This window comes from Lissotriton vulgaris, chromosome 5, assembly GCF_964263255.1.
Source record: "Lissotriton vulgaris chromosome 5, aLisVul1.2, whole genome shotgun sequence".
In the NCBI taxonomy this organism is placed as follows: Eukaryota; Metazoa; Chordata; class Amphibia; order Caudata; family Salamandridae; genus Lissotriton; species Lissotriton vulgaris.
The window spans coordinates 2,066,629-2,087,356 of record NC_141693.1 but is presented as its reverse complement, the minus strand read 5'-3'; the positions used below and the strand labels follow the sequence as shown (position 1 = coordinate 2,087,356).

The 20,728-nt window shown below is 50.0% G+C and overlaps 1 protein-coding gene across 1 annotated transcript; it reads right to left on the bottom strand.

The window, feature by feature from the left end:
• Window positions 1-10,758: 10,758 nt before the first annotated feature.
• Window positions 10,759-11,226, bottom strand: SMIM40 (small integral membrane protein 40). Its single transcript, XM_086919906.1, has 2 exons — window positions 11,138-11,226; window positions 10,759-11,044 (listed from the first exon to the last, which is right to left on the bottom strand). Exons 1-2 carry the CDS (start codon window positions 11,224-11,226, stop codon window positions 10,765-10,767), a joined length of 369 nt encoding a protein of 122 aa, XP_086776032.1. The 3' UTR covers window positions 10,759-10,764.
• Between the last annotated feature and the right edge of the window lie 9,502 nt (window positions 11,227-20,728).

Sequence of the window (20,728 nt, the reverse complement as noted above, 5' to 3'; positions counted from 1 at the left end):
TGCCGATAACAGACTCCAAGGTCATAGCGGAGAGTTTTGCATCATACTATGCGGGTCTTTATACCCCCCAGGAGTGCTTGCCGGAATCTACAGTAGATACATTTATAGAGGACTTGCCGCCAAAAGCAGTGTTGGCCGAGCTACGGGATCGCCTGATGCTCCCTCTGAGGAATGAGGAGCTTGGCGTGGCCCTGGGTGAGCTTAACTCTGGGAAGGCTCCTGGACCCAATGGGTTCCCTAGCGCATTTTTTAAACAGTATAATGTACAGCTAGCTCTGTACAACCTGGCGGCCCTCAGGGAGGCTAGGGAGGTGGGCTGTCTCCCCCCAGACTGGAGGCATGCGGAAGTGGTTGTGTTCCATAAGCCAGGGCGACGCCCGGAGCAACATGCATCCTACCGCCCTATTTTCCTCCTAAATGTGGAGGCCAAGGTTCTGGCCAAGGCATTGGCTAATCGCCTCCTGCCCCATATCTCGGCGCTTGTGCGTCCAGATCAGGCTGGGTTTATTCCCCGGAGGGCCACCAGGCATAACATAAGGCGGGCGCATGTGGCGATGGCGGCGATCCGACAAACTGGAGAGCCGGCGGCCCTCCTTTTGGCAGGCATGGACGTTTCATTCCCTGAGTTGGGTGTACCTCTTTGCGCTGTTACATAGACTTACCTTTGGCCCACGCTTCATGTCATACCTGTTGCTTCTGTACACGGATTTGAAGGCCTCTGTGCGGGTGGCGGGAGCGGTTTCTTCCAGCTTCCGCATTGAATGCGGCACCAGGCAGGGGTGCCCCCTGTCGCCGTATTTATTTGCCTTGGCTTTCGAGCCGCTGGCGGCGTGGGTGCGCATCGACCCACAGCTCCGGGGGTTTGATTGGGCACAGGGGCTGTCAGATAGGCTCACACTTTATGCGGATGATATCCTCTTCTTCCTCACGGCCCTCGACAGATCGGGACCGCAGCTTCTTGAGATAATGAAGATTTTTGGGGAAACGTCAGGGCTCTATATGAACCCACGCAAATCTATGCTGTGTAGGTTCTGGAAGACGGGGTAAGAGTGGGCGAGTGGGCATCTGCTATTCAGGTGGCAGTGGGGGGCCTTAAATATCTGGTAGTCTTCCTCTTGGAGGTGCTTGCCATCTCGTGGGAGCGGAACCTGGTGCCAGTTTGGGAGCTGGTCCGAGCGGATATTAAACTCTGGTCGCGCATGCCGCTGACAGTATACGGCAGATCGGCAATTTTTAAAATGGTAGCGCTTCCTCGGCTGCTGTACCAGCTGCAGAATCACCTGTACCCCATTTCACCCAGCACGGATTTCCTCTCCGGAGGGACTTCAGTGTGGCAGGGAGGAGGGCACGTTTTTACATATGGTCTGGCAGTGTTTATCCCTGGACCGATTTTGGAGGGGGGTGTTTTCCTGCCTGTCGGAGGTGTTTGGGAGGGAACTTCCGCGTACACTACAGGTGGCCTTGCTGCACGTGTTGGAGGGTATTGGGGGCAATGTGTACAAAAGACACCTTATGCAATTGGGTCTTACGCTGGCGAAACGAGACATAGCCAAGCATGGAAGGACCCACGGGCCCCTTCGGTGGCAGTGTGGAAGAATGGCCTGGACTTTTGTATGGGGCTGGAACAGCCACTTTTTGTTGCCAGGGGCTGTCCACGTAAACATTACAAAATTTGGAAACGATGGGCGGACTATAGGGGATTGTGGCTGGAGCCCCCCGCTGTACTGGAAGATCTTCCACTGGAATGATTACAGTCTCCCAGGGTCTTGTTTTGGTGCACTGCGGGGAGGGATCGGTGGGTGTGTGTGTCTATACCTATACCTCTTTGTTGTATATGTAAGAAGCGTGAGCTGAACCGAATGGACAATGTGCGACTCAGGGTGGGGGGAAGGGGTGAGAGTTGGGGAGGGGTCTATGCTCTGGATGTTATCCTTGAATGTATATCTTAGTAGCAATGTTGAAATGTGGATTACTTTCCTGCTTTGGTAATGTGACACTGCAGTTGTCTCTGGGGTACAGAGCCCTGCAATGTATGTGCAATCTGAAATTAAAACATGTTTAAAAAAAAATCACCTTTAGTTTGCCCTCTTACTATCACTATCAACAAGTTGGCTGCAATATCCGACATCACTTGCCCCGGTGAAAGCCAATAACATACCAAAAGTGGGTACTTCAAATTGTTCGGCGGGGCTACTCCATCCCTTTCTCAGAAACAACGCTGCCCATGCCACCATCCCAGAACTGGCTGACGGTGGTCCACCTCACCCTGCTCCGTCAGAAAGTGCAGTGTGGCCAAAGGAGTTATCAAGAGGGTGCCAGCATCAGCAGTAGGTCATGGTTAGGATTCCTGCTACTTTCAGGTGCCCTATTTGAGACCTTCACCCTCTCAACCTCTTCCTGAAGAAGGAGAAATTCAGGATGCTCACGTTGGCTCAGGACCCTGGTGATTGGATGGTAATGCCAATCTTGCAGGACGCTTAATTTCACATCTCTGTCCTGCATGCCAACAGGTGTTACCTGCAGTTCATGGTGGGCTGTGAGCATTTTCATTTTTCTGTCCTCCCTTTTGGCCTCAGTAGCGCTGCTTAGGTGTTCACCAAGGCGATAGCAGTATTTGTAGCACATCTGTGGAGGTCAGAGGTTCTCGTCTTTCCCTACCTCGACGACTGGCGGGCTCGTCCCAGGCAGTAATCACCCACTTCCAGAATATGGTGGACCTCCTACATTCGCTGGGGTTCACTATGAATGTAACAAAGTCATACCTGTCTCCCTCTCAGACACTCCCTTTCATCTGAGCCCTACTAAACACAAAGCAGTTTTGCGCTTACTCTCCGAAACGACGAGTCCAGGATATGGAGACTGTGATTCGGGAAGGACCTCAAGACCTGGCTCTTCGACTTATCCGGAGCTGCTCCCCCCCCTCCCTAGCACCTTGAGACCCACATGGGTGAGTAGCGAGCTTTATATACCCCTGATTGATTGATTGATTGATCATTCGGAAGTTTCAGCCTCTATCCTGGATTTCCGTGAGACTGATTCTTAGGCTGCTGAACCGCATGGCCTCCTGCTGGTAACACCTGCCCAATGGCATATAACATAACCTGTAATTGTAAAACACACATTCAGCCAGAAGGGTATCTTGGCACTGAATAACAGATGTTTATTGTTACCCAACTCAATGGTACTCATTTTATCAACCTCAGGAGGATGAAAGGCTGAAGTTCTCAAGAAGATCAGGAATGACTGGGCCCAAATCATTGTGGCTCCGTACTGGGCACCAAGGGTATTGTATCCTGAACTACTGAGCATGAGCAGTGGTCTTCCGATCAAGCTGCCCCTTGTAGAGGATCTACTGTCACAGCAACTGGGCAGGGCCCTGCATCCGAACCTGTGCATACTCCGTCTTCATGCATGGAAATTGAGTGCTGCCATTTGCCAATTGTTCACCTCCATGCAGAATTCTGCAGTATCATTCTGGCAGCCAGACATCCCTCAACCAAGGCAGTATATGCCAGCCGTCGGCACAGATTTGTGGCTTGGTGTGCCATAAAAAATATTGGTTGCCTGAGGGAGTCTATATTGGGAGAGTAGGGTTAGGAAGGAGTAGAGGTGGTGTAGGTAGGTTTGTGGGTGCGTTTTTCACACATTCATGTTCATGGGGATGCGATTATAGGCGTGGCTTGCTTTTGATGGGTCTTGAGCTGGGCGTCTGCTCAGATGAGCTATGTGGAGTGCTCTGATTAGGGGAGGTTCCTCTTGCATTTGTGGGAGTGAATATACGATTCGGTATCTCGGGCAATGGCGGTGATATAGAGGGGGATTGGTTGTTTTCGGTGGTATGTATAAAGCACTGGAGTAGCACTGCCCATTCTGTGGAGATGAGTCGCTTGCTCATTGAGTGAATGAGTGATACAGCCATAAGTTTGCGTAGGGCTTAGTATATCTATGTAATTATGTGTTGCCCGGGGCCAATTTGTAGTATGGTGTGGAGGACAGGGTGTGTCGCTGGCTCACTCTCTGATATGTTTCATATTCGGTGGCAATCTGACACTAGCTGCCGGTGGAGAAGGAATTGACTTCGAGGGAGTCCAGTCTCCTCTATTAGACCATCAAATGTAAGAAGCTGACTGTCTGCAAAGAGGGACTCCACTTCAAGTATCGACTGGTCTGTCAAAGTCTGCAGGATTCGCTCTGTGTAATACGTGTTACCCCGGGGCAGGCCCTCAAGGGGCAGCTGGGGGGTGTATAGCTGGGTTTCTCGAGATCAACGGTGGATCCGTGGCATACAAGACCGTGCCACTGTCACTTGTATTTGGGAGGCCGAGATACATCGGGTGCCTAGTAGGAGAAGGCGTCAGATTGCTTTTAGCGATTAGGGGCCCCACGTCTGTGCTGGTCCCTCCCAGATTACGCCCAGCTGTCCAGTGCGATAGCCACTGGAGTTGAGCCGCCAGATAATATGCTTCGAATGATGGGGCTCCCAGTCCATCTTGGTCTATTGCTAATTGCAATTTAGTCAGGGCAACCCATCGGTGCCCGCTACTTGGTATGATGGTGCAGAAAAATGTGTCTAGCTTTTGAAAGAAGGAGCAGGAAATAATTGGAAGGTTTGCAAAATGGTAAATAAGGCGTGGGACAAGGATCATTTTTACTAGGGTGATTTTTCCCAGGGGGGCAAATGGAAGAGTCTTCCAGAAACTAACTGAGGCGCAAATGCCCACCAGCACTTTGCGATGATTGTCGTCATGCAAATCTTGTGGGGTGTGCTAAAGTCATACACCCAGGTAACGGGGGCTTGAGCACTCCAGGGAAGGCCCCAATACACACCTCTTGCAGGGGGAGGTCGGAGCTGAGTGGGTATATAGAGGGTTTGGTCCCGTTAACTCGCAGGCTGGCTTCCGTAGCGAAGTCTACTAGAGTGGTCAAGATGGGTTCGAGATCCATTTAAATATCGCGCACATAAAGTATCAGTTTGTCTGCATAGAGAGATACACTGTGGGTGACACCTGCTATTGGGATACCCCATTCACCACCTTCCTCCTGTAAAGTAACCGCCAAGGGCTCCATCGCCAGGGCGAAGAGCAAGGGAGAGAACGGACAGCCTTGACTTGTAGCCCTAGATACCATGAAGTGGGGGCGAGATGTGGCAGCCCAGCCGGACTCTGGACGTAGGGTTTGTGTAGATTAGTCTTGTGTAGGCTTGATGTGTTGGACCCACCCCCATGCGCTGAAATACTGCAAACAGATATGGCCAGGACAGGTATCAAAGGCTTTTTCTAGGTCCAGGATCCTGGATGTGGAATAATCAATTGATATTCTGTGAGGTGCACCTGCTTGGGACAAACCCATATTGGTCTTGATGTACCTGTGCCGGGAGGACTTGAGCATAACAATCTGCCAGAGTCTTACCAATGATCGTACAATCCGCTGATAACAGTGCGATCGGTCTGTAGGACGCCAGCTGTCGCGGGTCACGATCTGGCTTTAGAAAGAACACCATCAGTGATTCACAAAATGATCCCGAGAGTTCCCCACCCTCCAGTACCGTACCATACATGTTCACTAGCCATAGCGACAGGAGGGCGGAGACGGTGTGATAGTATTCTAGTGATCGCCCATCCAGACCCTGAGCCTTATTTCTGGCCAAGGCCTGGATCGTCTGTGTCACATCTGTGAATGTGATCACTGCATCGAGAGTGGTCCTATCAGGTGGGGCGATGCAGGATAGTGGGAGGGTGGCAAAAAATTGGTCCACTATCAGTGGCTCTGTCTGTCTTGTGGCTCTGTACACTTCAATGTAATAGTCAAAAAAGGCTTGGTTGATTTCTGCTTGAGCGTGGACTGTTGCATGAAACTATGGCGTGCAGAGCATGAATATTGGAAAAGAGGTCTAAAAACTTTAGGCTTGAATGAAGTTTGGAACCTTCACGTAAGCCACAATGAATTTAAAAGGCTAGCAAAAATAAGTGTAAAAAAAACTCTCCTCACTGGAAGACAAGGCACGTCTAGCAAAAAGAAGCCACGGCTGGATGACCCTGCTATCATACGTCCAGCTGACGCCTCAGAGGTATCTAACCCTACCATTTACCGCACGCACCAAATTAAGTTTTTTAAAATTGAGAATGGGAGTCACCTGCCTAAATGGAAAAGAGATCACGGCCAGGAATACTGTCGACTTTGTGGAAACCATAAGGAAGACATAATACATATCCCATGCCTTTGTCCAAAACTGTTGAAGGAAAGACGGTCCCTCTTAAGGAAACGCTGGAACACCAACGAGGTCAGATCATGCAGAGCCGCAGTTCTGGCCTGCTTTGACCCACAGAACACCAAATTAAACTGTGCCTTAGTAAGGTTTATGGATCGAGCTGTAAAGAAACTAGGGGAGGGGACCCAAGAATGTGATCCTTCATCAGAATAATAATCTGGCAAGTCCTCCCTGCAGTTACCCAGAAAAGGCCAACCAGTTAGAGTCTAAAGGGGCTGGACACCCAGGCTAGTCTACTCGAGGACAAAAAAAGGGGGGTGGGGGGGGGGTACTTTTTACTACAAGGACTTGAACTTACACTTTCTTTTAACACGTACATTTTAATATTTTGTAACTTGCAAAGGTTTTTTTAATCGCGCAATAAAGTTTCTTATACAAATACCCTCCGTGAATCAAGAGCAGCTTCTCACAGAGGAGTCAGACTCCCATCAGTGGCGGGGACGTGAGACCCACCCCAGGGGTGCCAGCCCGAGCTGCTGTGAGGACACACGGCGGGCTGTGAGGACTCACGGCGGGCTGTGAGGACACACGGCGGGCTGTGAGACACGCGGCGGGCTGTGAGGACACGCGGCAGGCTGTGGGGACACACGGCGGCCGTGAGACAAGCGGCAGGCTGTGAGACACGTGGCGGGCTGTGAGGACACACGGCGGGCTGTAAGGACACACGGCGGCTGTGAGACACGTGGCGGGCTGTGAGACACGCGGCGGGCTGTGAGGACACACGGCAGGCTGTGAGGACACACGGCGGGCTGTAAGGACACACGGCGGCTGTGAGACACGCGGCGGGCTGTGAGGACACACGGCGGCCGTGAGACCCACCCCAGGGGTGCCAGTCCGAGCTGCTGTGAGGACGCACGGCGGGCTGTGAGGACACACGGCGGGCTGTGAGGACACACGGCGGGCTGTGAGACACGCGGCGGGCTGTGAGGACACGCGGCAGGCTGTGAGGACACACGGCGGCCGTGAGACACGCGGCAGGCTGTGAGACACGCGGCGGGCTGTGAGGACACACGGCGGGCTGTAAGGACACACGGCGGCTGTGAGACACGCGGCGGGCTGTCAGACACGCGGCGGGCTGTGGGACACGCGGCAGGCTGTGAGGACACACGGCGGGCTGTAAGGACACACGGCGGCTGTGAGACACGCGGCGGGCTGTGAGGACACACGGCGGCTGTGAGACCCACCCCAGGGGTGCCAGCCCGAGCTGCTGTGAGGACACACGGCGGGCTGTGAGGTCACACGGCGGGCTGTGAGACACGCGGCGGGCTGTGAGGACACGCGGCAGGCTGTGAGGACACACGGCGGCCGTGAGACACGCGGCAGGCTGTGAGACACGCGGCGGGCTGTGAGGACACACGGCGGGCTGTAAGGACACACGGCGGCTGTGAGACACGCGGCGGGCTGTGAGACACGCGGCGGGCTGTGAGACACGCGGCGGGCTGTGAGGACACACGGCAGGCTGTGAGGACACACGGCGGGCTGTAAGGACACAAGGCGGCTGTGAGACACGCGGCGGGCTGTGAGTAGACACTGCGGCCGTGAGACCCACCCCAGGGGTGCCAGCCCGAGCTGCTGTGAGGACACAAGGCGGGCTGTGAGGACACAAGGCGGGCTGTGAGGACACACGGCGGGCTGTGAGGACACACGGCGGCTGTGAGGACACACGGCGGGCTGTGAGGACACACGGCGGGCTGTGAGACACACGGCAGGCTGTGAGGACACACGGCGGGCTGTGAGACACGCGGCGGGCTGTGAGACACGCGGCGGGCTGTGAGGCACACGGCGGGCTGTGAGACACACGGCGGGCTGTGAGACACGGGGCAGGCTGTGAGGACACACGGCGGGCTGTGAGACACAAGGCGGGCTGTGAGGACACACGGCGGGCTGTGAGACACACGGCGGGCTGTGAGGACACACGGCGGGCTGTGAGACACACGGCGGGCTGTGAGGACACAAGGCAGGCTGTGAGGACACACGGCGGGCTGTGAGACACACGGCGGCTGTGAGGACACGCGGCGGGCTGTGAGGACACACGGCGGGCTGTGAGACACACGGTGGGCTGTGAGACACATGGCGGGCTGTGAGGACACACGGCGGGCTGTGAGACACGGGGCAGGCTGTGAGGACACACGGCGGGCTGTGAGACACACGGCGGGCTGTGAGGACACACGGCGGGCTGTGAGACACACCGTGGGCTGTGAGACACACGGCGGGCTGTGAGGACACACGGCGGGCTGTGAGGACACACGGCGGGCTGTGAGACACGGGGCAGGCTGTGAGACACACGGCGGGCTGTGAGGACACGCGGCGGGCTGTGAGGACACGCGGCGGGCTGTGAGACACACGGCGGCTGTGAGGACACGCGGCGGGCTGTGAGACACATGGCGGGCTGTGAGGACACACGGCGGGCTGTGAGACACACGGCGGGCTGTGAGACACACTGTGGGCTGTGAGACACACGGCGGGCTGTGAGGACACACGGCGGGCTGTGAGGACACACAGCGGGCTGTGAGGATACACGGCGGGCTGTGAGACACGGGGCAGGCTGTGAGACACACGGCGGCTGTGAGGACACGCGGCGGGCTGTGAGGACACGCGGCGGGCTGTGAGGACACACGGCGGGCTGTGAGACACGGGGCAGGCTGTGAGACACACGGCGGGCTGTGAGGACACGCGGCGGGCTGTGAGGACACGCGGCGGGCTGTGAGACACACGGCGGGCTGTGAGGACACACGGCGGGCTGTGAGACACACGGTGGGCTGTGAGACACACGGCGGGCTGTGAGGACACACGGCGGGCTGTGAGGACACACGGCGGGCTGTGAGACACGGGGCAGGCTGTGAGACACACGGCGGGCTGTGAGGACACGCGGCGGGCTGTGAGGACACGCGGCGGGCTGTGAGACACACGGCGGGCTGTGAGGACACACGGCGGGCTGTGAGACACACGGTGGGCTGTGAGACACACGGCGGGCTGTGAGGACACACGGCGGGCTGTGAGGATACACGGCGGGCTGTGAGACACGGGGCAGGCTGTGAGACACACGGCGGCTGTGAGGACACGCGGCGGGCTGTGAGGACACGCGGCGGGCTGTGAGGACACGCGGCGGGCTGTGAGGACACACGGCGGGCTGTGCGCCCATCAAGCAGCGGGGAATGAAAGGCCAGAGGGGACCTGCCCGTGGAAGCTGAACTACCAGTGTTTACTGCTGGCGCCACATGGGCCACAGGGACAGGCCCACTCTCCAGACCCCTTCAACCTAGGCTTCACCAGGAGAGGGGAGGGACAGGGCCTGACACCTCTCTATCTCTCTGACTATCAACCCGTGCCAGCAGTGTTCCCCCTCACATCGTTTACTTGTGCGACCCTCTTCTCCATCGAACCGCTCTTTCCTCCTCTTCTTCTCTGTCTGCCGGTCTTACCTCCGCCCACCCCTCTATTTCTCTTCTCTTCGCTTGCCTGTCTCATTTTCCACCTTCTATGATCCGCGGTCTCCCCCTTTGCCTCTCACCCCCCCCTCCTCCTCTTTCACTTCACTTGCCTGTCTCTTTTCGCTCTCCTCCACAGAACCGCTGTCTTCCTCCTCTCCCCTATTCCTCTATTTCGCTTCTCTTTCCTTGCCTCTCATTTTCGCTTTTCTCCTGCGAACTGCTGTCTCCCCCTCTCCTGTCTGCCTGTCTTACCCTCGCCTACTCGTCTGTTTCTCCTATTTTGCTTGTCTGTCTCATTTATCCTTTTCTCCTGCGAACTTCTATCTTCTCGGCTTGTCTGTCTTGCCCTCTCCTACTTCTGTTTCTCTCCTCCTCTTACCGGCCTGGTTCTTTTCTCCTAAAATCCGCGGGCTCCCCATCTGCTCTGTTTCCTGCCCGTTTCTTCCCCTCTTCTCCCCTGACCCCGGTCTCCCCTCCTTATCTTACTCTCTCCTGTCTTTCTCTCTCCTCCTCCTCTGTTTCCTGCCTGTTCTCCCCGGACCCCCTTTCTTCGCTCTCGGTCTTACTCTTTCCTACTCCTCTGTTTCTTTCCCCTCTTCTTCCCTGACCCCTGTCTTACCATCTCTGTTTTACTCTTTCCTACCCCTCTGTTTCTGCATGTTTCTTTCCCCTGACTCCTGTCTCCTGTCTGTCTTACTCTTCCTTCCCCTCTGTTTCTTTCCCCTCTTCTCCCCTGCCCCTGTCTTCCCTCCCTGTCTTATTCTTTCCTGTCTGTTTCTTTCCTCTCTTCTCCCCTGACCCCTGGCTTCCCTGTCCGTCTTACTCTTTCCTACTCCTCTGTTTCCTGCCTGTTTCTTTCCCCTGACCCCTGGCTTCCCTCCCTGTCTCTCTTCCTCTCTCCTCCTCTGTTTCTTCCTCCCTTCTCCCTGATCCCTGTCTTCCTCTCTCCTCCTCAGTTTCTTCCTCTCTTCTCCCTGACCCCTGTCTTCCCTCCCTGTCTGTCTTCCTCTCTCCTCCTCAGTTTCTTCCTCTCTCCTCCTCTGTCTCCACTTGCCTGCCTCGGCCTCACAGCTCCAGCGCCTCCTCGTCCTTCTCTTGGGCCAGCATCCATCTCTCCAGGGCCTCGCAGAGGGCGCGCCAGGGCAGCAGGTAGGCCGCCTTGTACAGGATCTCCAGCGCTAGGACGAGCAGGAAGAGCGCCAAGAAGCCGAGGAAGGCGCGGTCCGCCAGGTAGACGAGCCTCATCCTGGCGCTGCGCTGCCCCCAGGGCACCGCCCCCGGGCTCTGGGTGCACCGGGACAGACGGACGAAGCTGTCCTCGTCCTCCGCGCCCTCCTCGTCGCCAGGGTGGTTGTCCTCGACGCCAGGGTCGTTATCCTCGACGCCAGGGTCGTTATCCTCGACGCCAGGGTCGTTATCCTCGTCGCCAGGGTCGTTATCCTCGTCGCCAGGGTGGTTGTCCTCGGAGGAGTCCTCGTCCTGCAGCAGCCCCTCGCGGGGGTCTTCCAGGTCACTGGCGCCGTCCATGGGGAGGCTCGTCCGGCCGGGGGAGCTGGAGGTGTGCAGGGGGCCCTGTCTCCGGGGGTGCTGGAGGTGTGCAGGGAGCAGCGGCTGTGGGGCAGAGGGCCCTGTCTCCGGGGGTGCTGGAGGTGTGCAGGGGGCAGCGGCTGTGGGGCAGCAGCTGTCCGGGCAGAGGGCCCGGCCTGATCCATGCTGAGAGGATCAGGCAGGTTTAGGGATGTCAGCAGGGCACAGATTAGGCCTCGGCACGGCCTAATCCTTCCCGACACCCCATGTGAAATGCTGTCAGTGGGATCCCTAGAAGTGAATTTTACTTGGGGCACACATTGCGCCTCAGATAACACTGTCAGGGCCACCTACATAGGTGTTGTATATGTGTGTGTATATGTACTAAACAAAACAAATCCAGAGGAGTAGAGTCATGGAGCTCATCAGACAACTTAATATATATATATATATGTATGTATGTACATATGTATGTATGTATGTATGTATGTATATATATACATATATATATGTACTAGCAGCCCGCCCCAGCGTTGCCTTGGGCAGAAGGGGGCAGCATTTCAGGCTTGCGTGCACTCCCGCCCCGGCCCCTGCCCGCCATGACATTGTCTGTGTCCCGGACAATGTCGTGGCGGGCGGGGGCCGGGGCGCGAGTGCACACAAGCCTGAAATGCTGCCTCCAGACCCTGAGCCTTACCGCAGTTGTTCCGGGCCAACCTCCCGCACCGGCTCCCTCCCGTCCAGTGTCCCAGAGCCTTACCTGAGCCGCCGCTCCTCCCCAAGATCCTCACTTCACCGCCTCTCCTCCTCGTCATCACGTACGTTGCGGCCAGCGCTACGTCGTGGCCGTCAGCGTCGCGGCCGGCGCTACTTTCAGGGCACTACTTTTTTTTTAAAGTTATATTTTTAAATTTACGTTTTTGTTTTTATTTTCTATAGCCTATGTCCATCTGCACACCCTGAGGGTTACAACAATGTATTGGGTATGTGGATTGGCGCTGTGGTTCCCGAGTTTACCTTGCCAAAAGGTTTGTGTTCTCTCTTTATAATAGTAGTATAGATGTAAGTATATATATATATATATATATATATATATATATATATATATATATATATATATATATGTATATATATATATATATGTATATATATATATATATATATATATATATTCATATACACACACACACACACACATATTTGCTTAAAATATTTGAATCAACTTTGTATGGGTTTGTATATATATCTCTAGATGTATATTCCCCAGTGTAGAGAAGGAACTACCTTTCCATAGTAAATAGGTTTTTTGAACATTTTTCTAAGAATTTTCACATATATCTGGACAGTTGGGTTCGCGGAGCTCTCGTGAGACTCCTTCAATCACACAACTTAAAAAAATAGAGCCGTCTGATTGGCTGAGGGGGCTTTTTTTTCCCCCTTTGGCCACCTTGCTTCCATGGGAGTTAGGGTGCCGCGAGAGCGAGCTTTGTGATTGGATGATGCAACATGATAAGAAATGTTGTGGCAGCCAATACAAGACTCGGAAACTTAGTTCCCTGTCCTGAAAAACGTAAAAAAAATATATATAAGGTGGCATCATACAAATCCATGGCTCCTAGCCCTTGTGGGGAAAGAGGGGGCAAAAGTTAAATAAACAAGCATTTGCAATGCAATAGGTCTCGCATTAGGAAAGTTTGAGCTATTGGTATTGTAAATGATAATTTTTTTATTTATGTGTTGGTTTTGAAAATAGCAAAATTAATAGCTTTGTCATTTACAATGCCAATAGCTATGAATTTCGCAAATGTGACACCTATAGCATTTGTAATGCAATAGGTGTTGTATTTACGTGACTTAGATGTATTGATATTACAAATAACAATGGCTTTTATTTAAAAAAAATAAGTAATACTTAAATAAAAGTTATTGTAATTTATAATGGCAATAGCTTAAACTTTTGTAAATAACTTTTGTGAAGATTATGTTCAGTGTATTTTATTGTGACGAAAATCCAAGAACAGAAGTGAAATATTAACATTTTTTTGCGCCATTTGTAATAAAGCTTGAAACATTGAAAGAACATATTTGAACCAGTTGTTGAATGGTTGCACAGATTGGTGGCGACGAGTGATGCTGTGGTAGCGCATAGTGATGTTTTGGTGCCCCTGAGTGATGCTGTGGTGGTGCTGAGTGATGCTGTGGTGATGCAATAGATAGATAGAGTGAGTGCGATAGATAGAGTGAGTGCGATAGATAGAGTGAGGCGATAGATAGAGTGAGGGAGATAGATAGAGGGAGGGCGATCGATAGATAGAATGATGGCGATAGAGTGAGGGCGATAGACAGATAGAGAGAGTGAGGGCGATAGAGTGAGGGCGATAGATACATAGACAGAGTGAGGGCGATAGATAGAGTGAGGGCAATAGATAGAGTGAGGGCGATAGAGTGAGGGTGATAGACAGAGTGAGGGTGATAGATAGAGTGAGGGCGATAGACAGATAGAGTGAGGGCGATAGAGTAATTATGTGGCGTGTAATTATGTGGCACTGAGTGGTATTTGGAGTGTATGTTGCGTTGAGCGCAGTGTAAAGATGTAGCATATAATTATGTGGCACTGAGTGGTATTTGCAGTGTATGTTGCATTGAGTGCAGTGTAATTATGTGGCGTGTAATTATGTGGCACTGAGTGGTATTTAGAGTGTATGTTGCGTTGAGCGCAGTGTAATTATGTAGCATATAATAATGTGGCACTGACTGGAATTGTGTGAGTGTATGTTGTATTCAGTAGAGTGTAATTGTGTGGCGTGTAATTATGTGGCACTGAGTGGTATTGTTTGGCGTGTATGTTGCATTGAGTGCAGTGTAATTATGTGGCATGTAACTATGTGGCACTGAGTGGTATTGTGTGGAGTGTGTGTTGCATTCAGTAGAGTGTAATTATGTGGCATGTAATTATGTGGCACTGAGTGGTATTTGGAGTGTATGTTACATTGAGTGCAATGTAATTATGTGGCACTGAGTGGTATTTGGAGTGTATGTTGCATTGAGTGCAGTGTAATTATGTAGCATATAATTATGTGGCACTGAGTGGTATTGTGTGGAGTGTGTGTTGCATTCAGTAGAGTGTAATTATGTGGCATGTAATTATGTGGCACTGAGTGGTATTTGGAGTGTATGTTACATTGAGTGCAATGTAATTATGTGGCACTGAGTGGTATTTGGAGTGTATGTTGCATTGAGTGCAGTGTAATATTGTGGCGTGTAACTATGTGGAACTGAGTGGTATTTGGAGTGTTTGTTGCATTGAGTAGAGTGTAATTATGTTGCGTGTAATTTTGTGGCACTGAGTGGTATTATGAGGAGTGTATGTTGTATTCAGTAGAGTATAATTGTGTGGCATGTAATTATGTGGCACTGAGTGGTATTTTGTGGAGTGTGTTGCATTCAGTCAAGTGTAATTATGTGGTGTGTAATTATGTGGCACTGAGTTGTATTTGGAGTGTATATTGCATTGAGTGCAGTGTAATAATGTGGCGTGTAACTATGTGGAACTGAGTGGTATTTGGAGTGTATGTTGCATTGAGTAGAGTGTAATTATGTTGCGTTTAATTATGTGGCACTGAGTGGTATTATGAGGAGTGTATGTTGTATTCAGTAGAGTTTAATTGTGTGGCTTGTAATTATGTGGCACTGAGTGGTATTGTGTGGAGTGTGTTGCATTCAGTCGAGTGTAATTATGTGGTGTGTAATTATGTAGCACTGAGTGGTATTTGGAGTGTATGTTGCATTGAGTGCAGTGTAATTATGTGGCATATAACTATGTGGCACTGAGTGGTATTTGGAGTGTATGTTGCATGGAGTGCAGTGTAATTACGTGGCGTGTAATTATGTGGCACTGAGTGGTATTTGGAGTGTATGTTGCATTGAGTGCAGTGTAATTATGTGGCGTGTAATTATGTGGCACTGAGTGGTATTTGGATTGCATGTTGCATTGAGTGCACTGTAATTATGTGGCGTGTAATTATGTGGCATTGAGTGGTATTTGGAGTGTATGTTGCGTTGAGTGCAGTGTAATTATGTAGCATATAATTATGTGGCACTGAGTGATTGTGTGGAGTGTATGTTGCATTGAGTGCAGTGTCATTATGTGGCGTGTAACTATGTGGCACTGAGTGGTATTTGGAGTGTATGTTGCATTGAGTAGAGTGTAATTATGTTGCATGTAATTATGCGGCACTGAGTGGTATTATGAGGAGTATGTTGTATTCAGTAGAGTGTAATTGTGTGGCTTGTGTGGCACTGAGTGGTATTGTGTGGAGTGTGTTGTATTCAGTAGAGTGTAATTATGTGGTGTGTAATTATGTGGCACTGAGTGGTATTGTGTGGATTCCTCGGGGCACCTCCAGCAGGAACCAAGTAGGTTTTTCCGCCTGATGATCAGAAGCTGCAAGAGACGGACTCTTGCCGTCTTGGAAACGCTGGTGCCCATGAAGCGGTAGTGCCGCAACAACGCGTTTTTCTCAAAAAGAAAATCGCATTATTTTACACGAGTTCGCAATTTGTGTACTCTAACTTGGACTAGGGTAGGACGCGCCTTAGCGTGTGTGGACCACCCAGTTCAATAACACGGTCCTGACGAAAACCAATGAATATATACAATGGTTGAAACATGTAGACCTTTTTAATCAATAGCATTGTAAATATCACACCTCACATAGCACACTTAGCTATTTTTAAAACACTACTTTTGACACCAAAGTCTACCTAATTAGGCATAGGTGCCACACAGTTTTTAATAAGGGTTCAAGCACTCAAGAATAAATACTTGTAGTGAGTAGTTTTGGCCCTTTTTTAACTCACTGTTTTGATCCTTATGCACACATAAAAGAAAATACTAACCAGCTCCACTGTAGTCAGGTGTCGTAGCACACCCTATGGGCACTCGGCCTATGGGGTGGGACCCCGATGATGAAGCATGTCACCAACTAGGTTGGTGAGTGAGGGGTCTTCTACAAGGATATGCATTATCCGAGAACAGGTTGGGGCATATTGTGATGACTAGAGCACTTCAGCCTAGGTCCTGAGAATTTCTTCTCTGCCTTCGTGGGGATACTCCTCTATTGTTTTTTGTAATTTATCTGGGGGACCAGGAGTTCCCATCTCACATAAATACTTGTTAACTTCCCTCACTCTCTCTTTTTGTTATTGAAAAATTGTGTGGAGTGGGTCTTGCATTCAGTAGAGTGTAATTATGTGGCACTGAGTGGTATTTGGAGTGTATGTTGCATTCAGTGCAGTGTAATTATGTAGCACTGAGTGGTATTGTGTGGAGTGTGTTGCATTCAGTAGAGTGTAATTATGTGGTGTGTAATTATGTGGCACTGAGTGGTATTTGGAGAGTATGTTGCATTGAGTGCAGTGTAATTATGTAGCATATAATTATGTGGCACTGAGTGGTATTGTGTTTTGCTATGCTATGCTTTGTTATGCTATGCTATGTTTTGTTATGCTATGCAATGTTTTGTTGTGTTTTATTATGCTATGCTTTGTTTTGCTATGCTATGTTTTGTTATGCTATGTTTTGTTATGCTATGCTATGTTATGCTATGTTTTGTTATGCTATTCTAAGCTTTGTTTTGTTATGCTATGCTATGTTGTGTTTTGTTAAGCTATGCTATGTTTTGTTGTGTTTGGCTATGTTTTGTTATGCTATGTGTTGTTGTGTTTTGTTATGCTATGTTTTGTTATGTTATGTTATGCTATGCTATGGTTTGTTTTGCTATCTTATGCTTTGTTTTTAATGCTATGCTATGTTTAGTTTTGCTATCCTATGCTTTGTTTTGTTATGCTATGCTATGTTATGTTATGCTAAGTTTTGTTGTGTTTTGCTATGCTATGCTTTGTTATGCTATACTGTTTTGTTATGCTATGCAATGTTTTGTTGTGTTTTATTATGCTATGCTTTGTTTTGCTATGCTATGCTTTGTTATGCTATGTTATGCTATGTTGTGTTTTGTTATGCTATGCTATGTTTTGTTGTGTTTTGTTATGCTAAGTTATGTTATGTTTTGATATGCTTTGTTATGCTATGTTTTGTTATGTATGCTGTGTTTTGTTATACTATGCTTTGTGTTTTGCTATGTTTTGTTATGCAATGCTTTGTTTTGTTATGCTATGTTTTATCTTATATGTTTTGTTGTGTATTGTTATGCTATGTTTTGTTTTGCTATGCTTTGTTATGTTTTTATGCTATGTTTTATTGTGTTTTGTTATGCTATGCTATGCTTTGTTGTGTTTTGCTATGCTATTTCTTGTTTTTTTGTGCTAGGTTTTGTTTTGCTATCCTATGCTCTGTTTTGTTTTGTTATGCTATGCTATGTTTTGCTCTGCTATGCTAGGTTTTGTTATGCTATGCTGGTGAGGGTGTGTGAGGGTGAGTGAGGGTGTGTGAGGGTTAGGGGGTGTGAGGGTGAGGGTGTGTGAGGGTGAGAGGGTCGTGAGGGTGAGTGAGGGTAAGTGAGGGTGTGAGGGTGAGGGTGAGGAGTGTGAGGGGTGTGAAGGTGAGGGGTGTGAGGGTGAGGGTGAGTGGGTGTGTAAGGGGGTGTGAAGGTGTGTGAGGGGGTGTGAAGGTATGTGAGGGTGAGTGAGGGTGTGTGAGGGTGAGTGAGAGGGGGTGAGGGTGAGGGGGGTGAGGGTGAGGGGGTGTGAGGGTGAGGGTGACTGAGGGTGAGGGTAAGGGTGTGTGAGGGTGAGGGGGTGTGAGGGTTAGGGTGGGTGAGGGTGAGAGGGTTGTGAGGGGGGTGAGGGTGTGAGGGTGAGTGAGGGTGTGTGAGGGTGAGGGGGTGTGAGGGTGGGTGAGGGTGAGTGAGGGTGTGTGAGGGTGAGAGGATGTGAGGGTATGTGATGGTGAGGAGGTGTGAGGGTGGGTGAGGGTGAGGGGTTGTGAGGGGTGTGAGGGTAAGGGGTGTGAGGGTGAGGGTGTGTGTCAGGGTGAGGGGGTGAGGGTAAGGGTGTGTGAGGGTGAGGGGGTGAGAGGGGTGTGAGGGTGAGTGGATGAGGGGGTGAGGGTGAGTGGGGTGTGAGGGTGGGTGAGGGTGTGAAGGTGGGTGAGGGTGAGGGTGTGAGGGTGAGTGGATGTGAGGGTGTGTGGATGTGAGGGTGTGTGATGGTGAGGAGGGGTGACCAGAGACAGTAGAGGCCACTGGAGACAGTCAGAGAGCAGCCTAGACAGACAGAGGGCGGCTGAGAGAGGGGCGAGCAGTGACAGAGAGAGGTCACTGAAGACAGTCAGAGAGCAGCCTAAGTGTGGCAGAGAGAGAGACCGGGTCACGTTACTGGAGACAGCCAGAGAGCAGGCGAGATGCAGAGAAAGGGAAACAGCAGCAGGGGCAGCGAGAGGGATGGAGGATTGCAAGGACAGAGGGCAGCAGAGAGAGAGCGGGAGATGCAGAGACAGAGGACAGACGACAGGGAGGCGAACAGGGGGAGGAGAGCAGAGACAGAGGTAGACCAGAAAGATAGAGTGAGAATTTTGCAGAAAGAGAACAATTTCAACGTAACAGGATGCTTTAGCACAGAGAAATATTTATGCATTTTTTCAATTTGTAGATTTAACATCATTCTATATACCGATATATTTAGTATATGAAAAGCAGAATAGAATCTGGTGTAGTCACTGACATGGTCTGCATAATTAATCCGGAGCTGAAGGGAAATAGAAGACTACACGAAGGAAGAGCGCAATGGCACTATAAGTGTGATTATGTCAGCTATGCCAGCAACATGCACATTCCTCAAAGTTGTGAAAAAGTGGCAGTCTTGATTCATTCTGTTTAGGGCTCTGGGAAACGTTCGCTATAATCTTGAAGGATGTGTATGGAATCCGTGAAAGAACGAGACACGGCCTGTAAGTGTGATTATGTCAGCTATGCCAGCAACATTAGCACATTCCTCAAAGTTGTGAAAAAGTGGCAGTCAGGATTCGTTCTGTTTAGGGCACTGGGAAACGTTCGCTGTAATCTTGAACGATGTGTATGGAATCCGTGAAAGAACGAGACACGGCCTGGCGGCCGTAAAAAGTGAAAGTACGACCGGCCGGCTGTGAATAATTAGGGGAGGAGAAATGCCTGAGGGCAGAGCGCATGCTGGGGGAAGCTGTGGGAGGAAAGCAGATGGCTTTGATGTGCACGCGCTTTTTACGGGCACTGCATGAAATCGCCCGATAGTTAAGCTCTGGTTAAGCCCCAATATCTCTCGCCAGCAATGCGCAAGCGCATTAGCAGGCGAGCCCTAAAAATGTTGCACTATACTGTGGTTCTCCCTTCGATCGCAGTAAAAATTTAAAATTACCCCTGTATCTTTTTTTTATCAATAAATGACCCCCAGGTGGACCACAGCTCGGAGGCAAACCATATGTATTTATTTTTAAATATTGGGTGGTGGGCACATCCCCACCATGCACAGTGTTTTTAATGTTGTCATAATTTAGGTAATTTAAAATGTACAGTAATGTTATCAATGATGTGATAGCACATGTCATGTGTGATGTAATATGTTAGGTCATGAGCAGTGCAGGGTGTGGCCTGAAAAATTTAAAAAGAAAGACTCAGACATGTTGATGTCTTTCAAATAAGGTTTAAGAAACATCAAACACATATTAAACATTAGAATGTGTAAATAGATGTAATATACATTTAATTATAATTTCTGGAGACTTGTATTTATACAGGTAATAGGTTTGCTTTATATATACATATTCTTATTTAGATCCCTTCATAAAACCAACAGGCCCACCTTTTACATTTTGGTGTTTTGGCCCTTTAACAAAGTCAATAGGTCTGCCTTACTTAAAATGACACTCTTTATATTGTAACATCACATAGTTAACCGTAACCCCATGTAAGTGGCACACTGCTGAAGTCTGTGCGAGGCGTGGGGTTGTGGCCAAGCCTTGTGCCCAACCCACGTGCGCACAGCCATTTTGCTGGCAGGCCCTTTTCTTAACCTCACGCATGCTGTGTTGGTTTGTCTGCTTGTGGTGGTGGTGGGGGGGGGGGGGTGGCATTACATAATTTACGTAAACAAAACTAGAAATTCACTGAAACAGTCAAAGGTCAAGATGACCTTATAGGTAGGTATGGCAAGACTATCTAACTTTGCATCACAAATCCTTAGCAATTCATTGAAAAAAACTAAGGTTAAAGTAACTTCATAGTTAGGTGATAATGTCAGTTAAAACAGCCTCCACCGATCTATACACTCGACCAACTTAAAATTACAATTATTCAAAACTATATGTCAACTATATTATACACCAGATAGGATTCTCAGATGGGCAAACAATAATAACTTTAATGAGCGCACAAAATGCCCAAAATGCAATATGAGTGCAGCGGACATAATTCACATGTTTTTCTCCTGCCCACAATTAGGTGAATATTGGAATGATGTGACTGAAGTTATATCTACGAAATTAACTTGCTCTCTTGATCTAACACCGGTA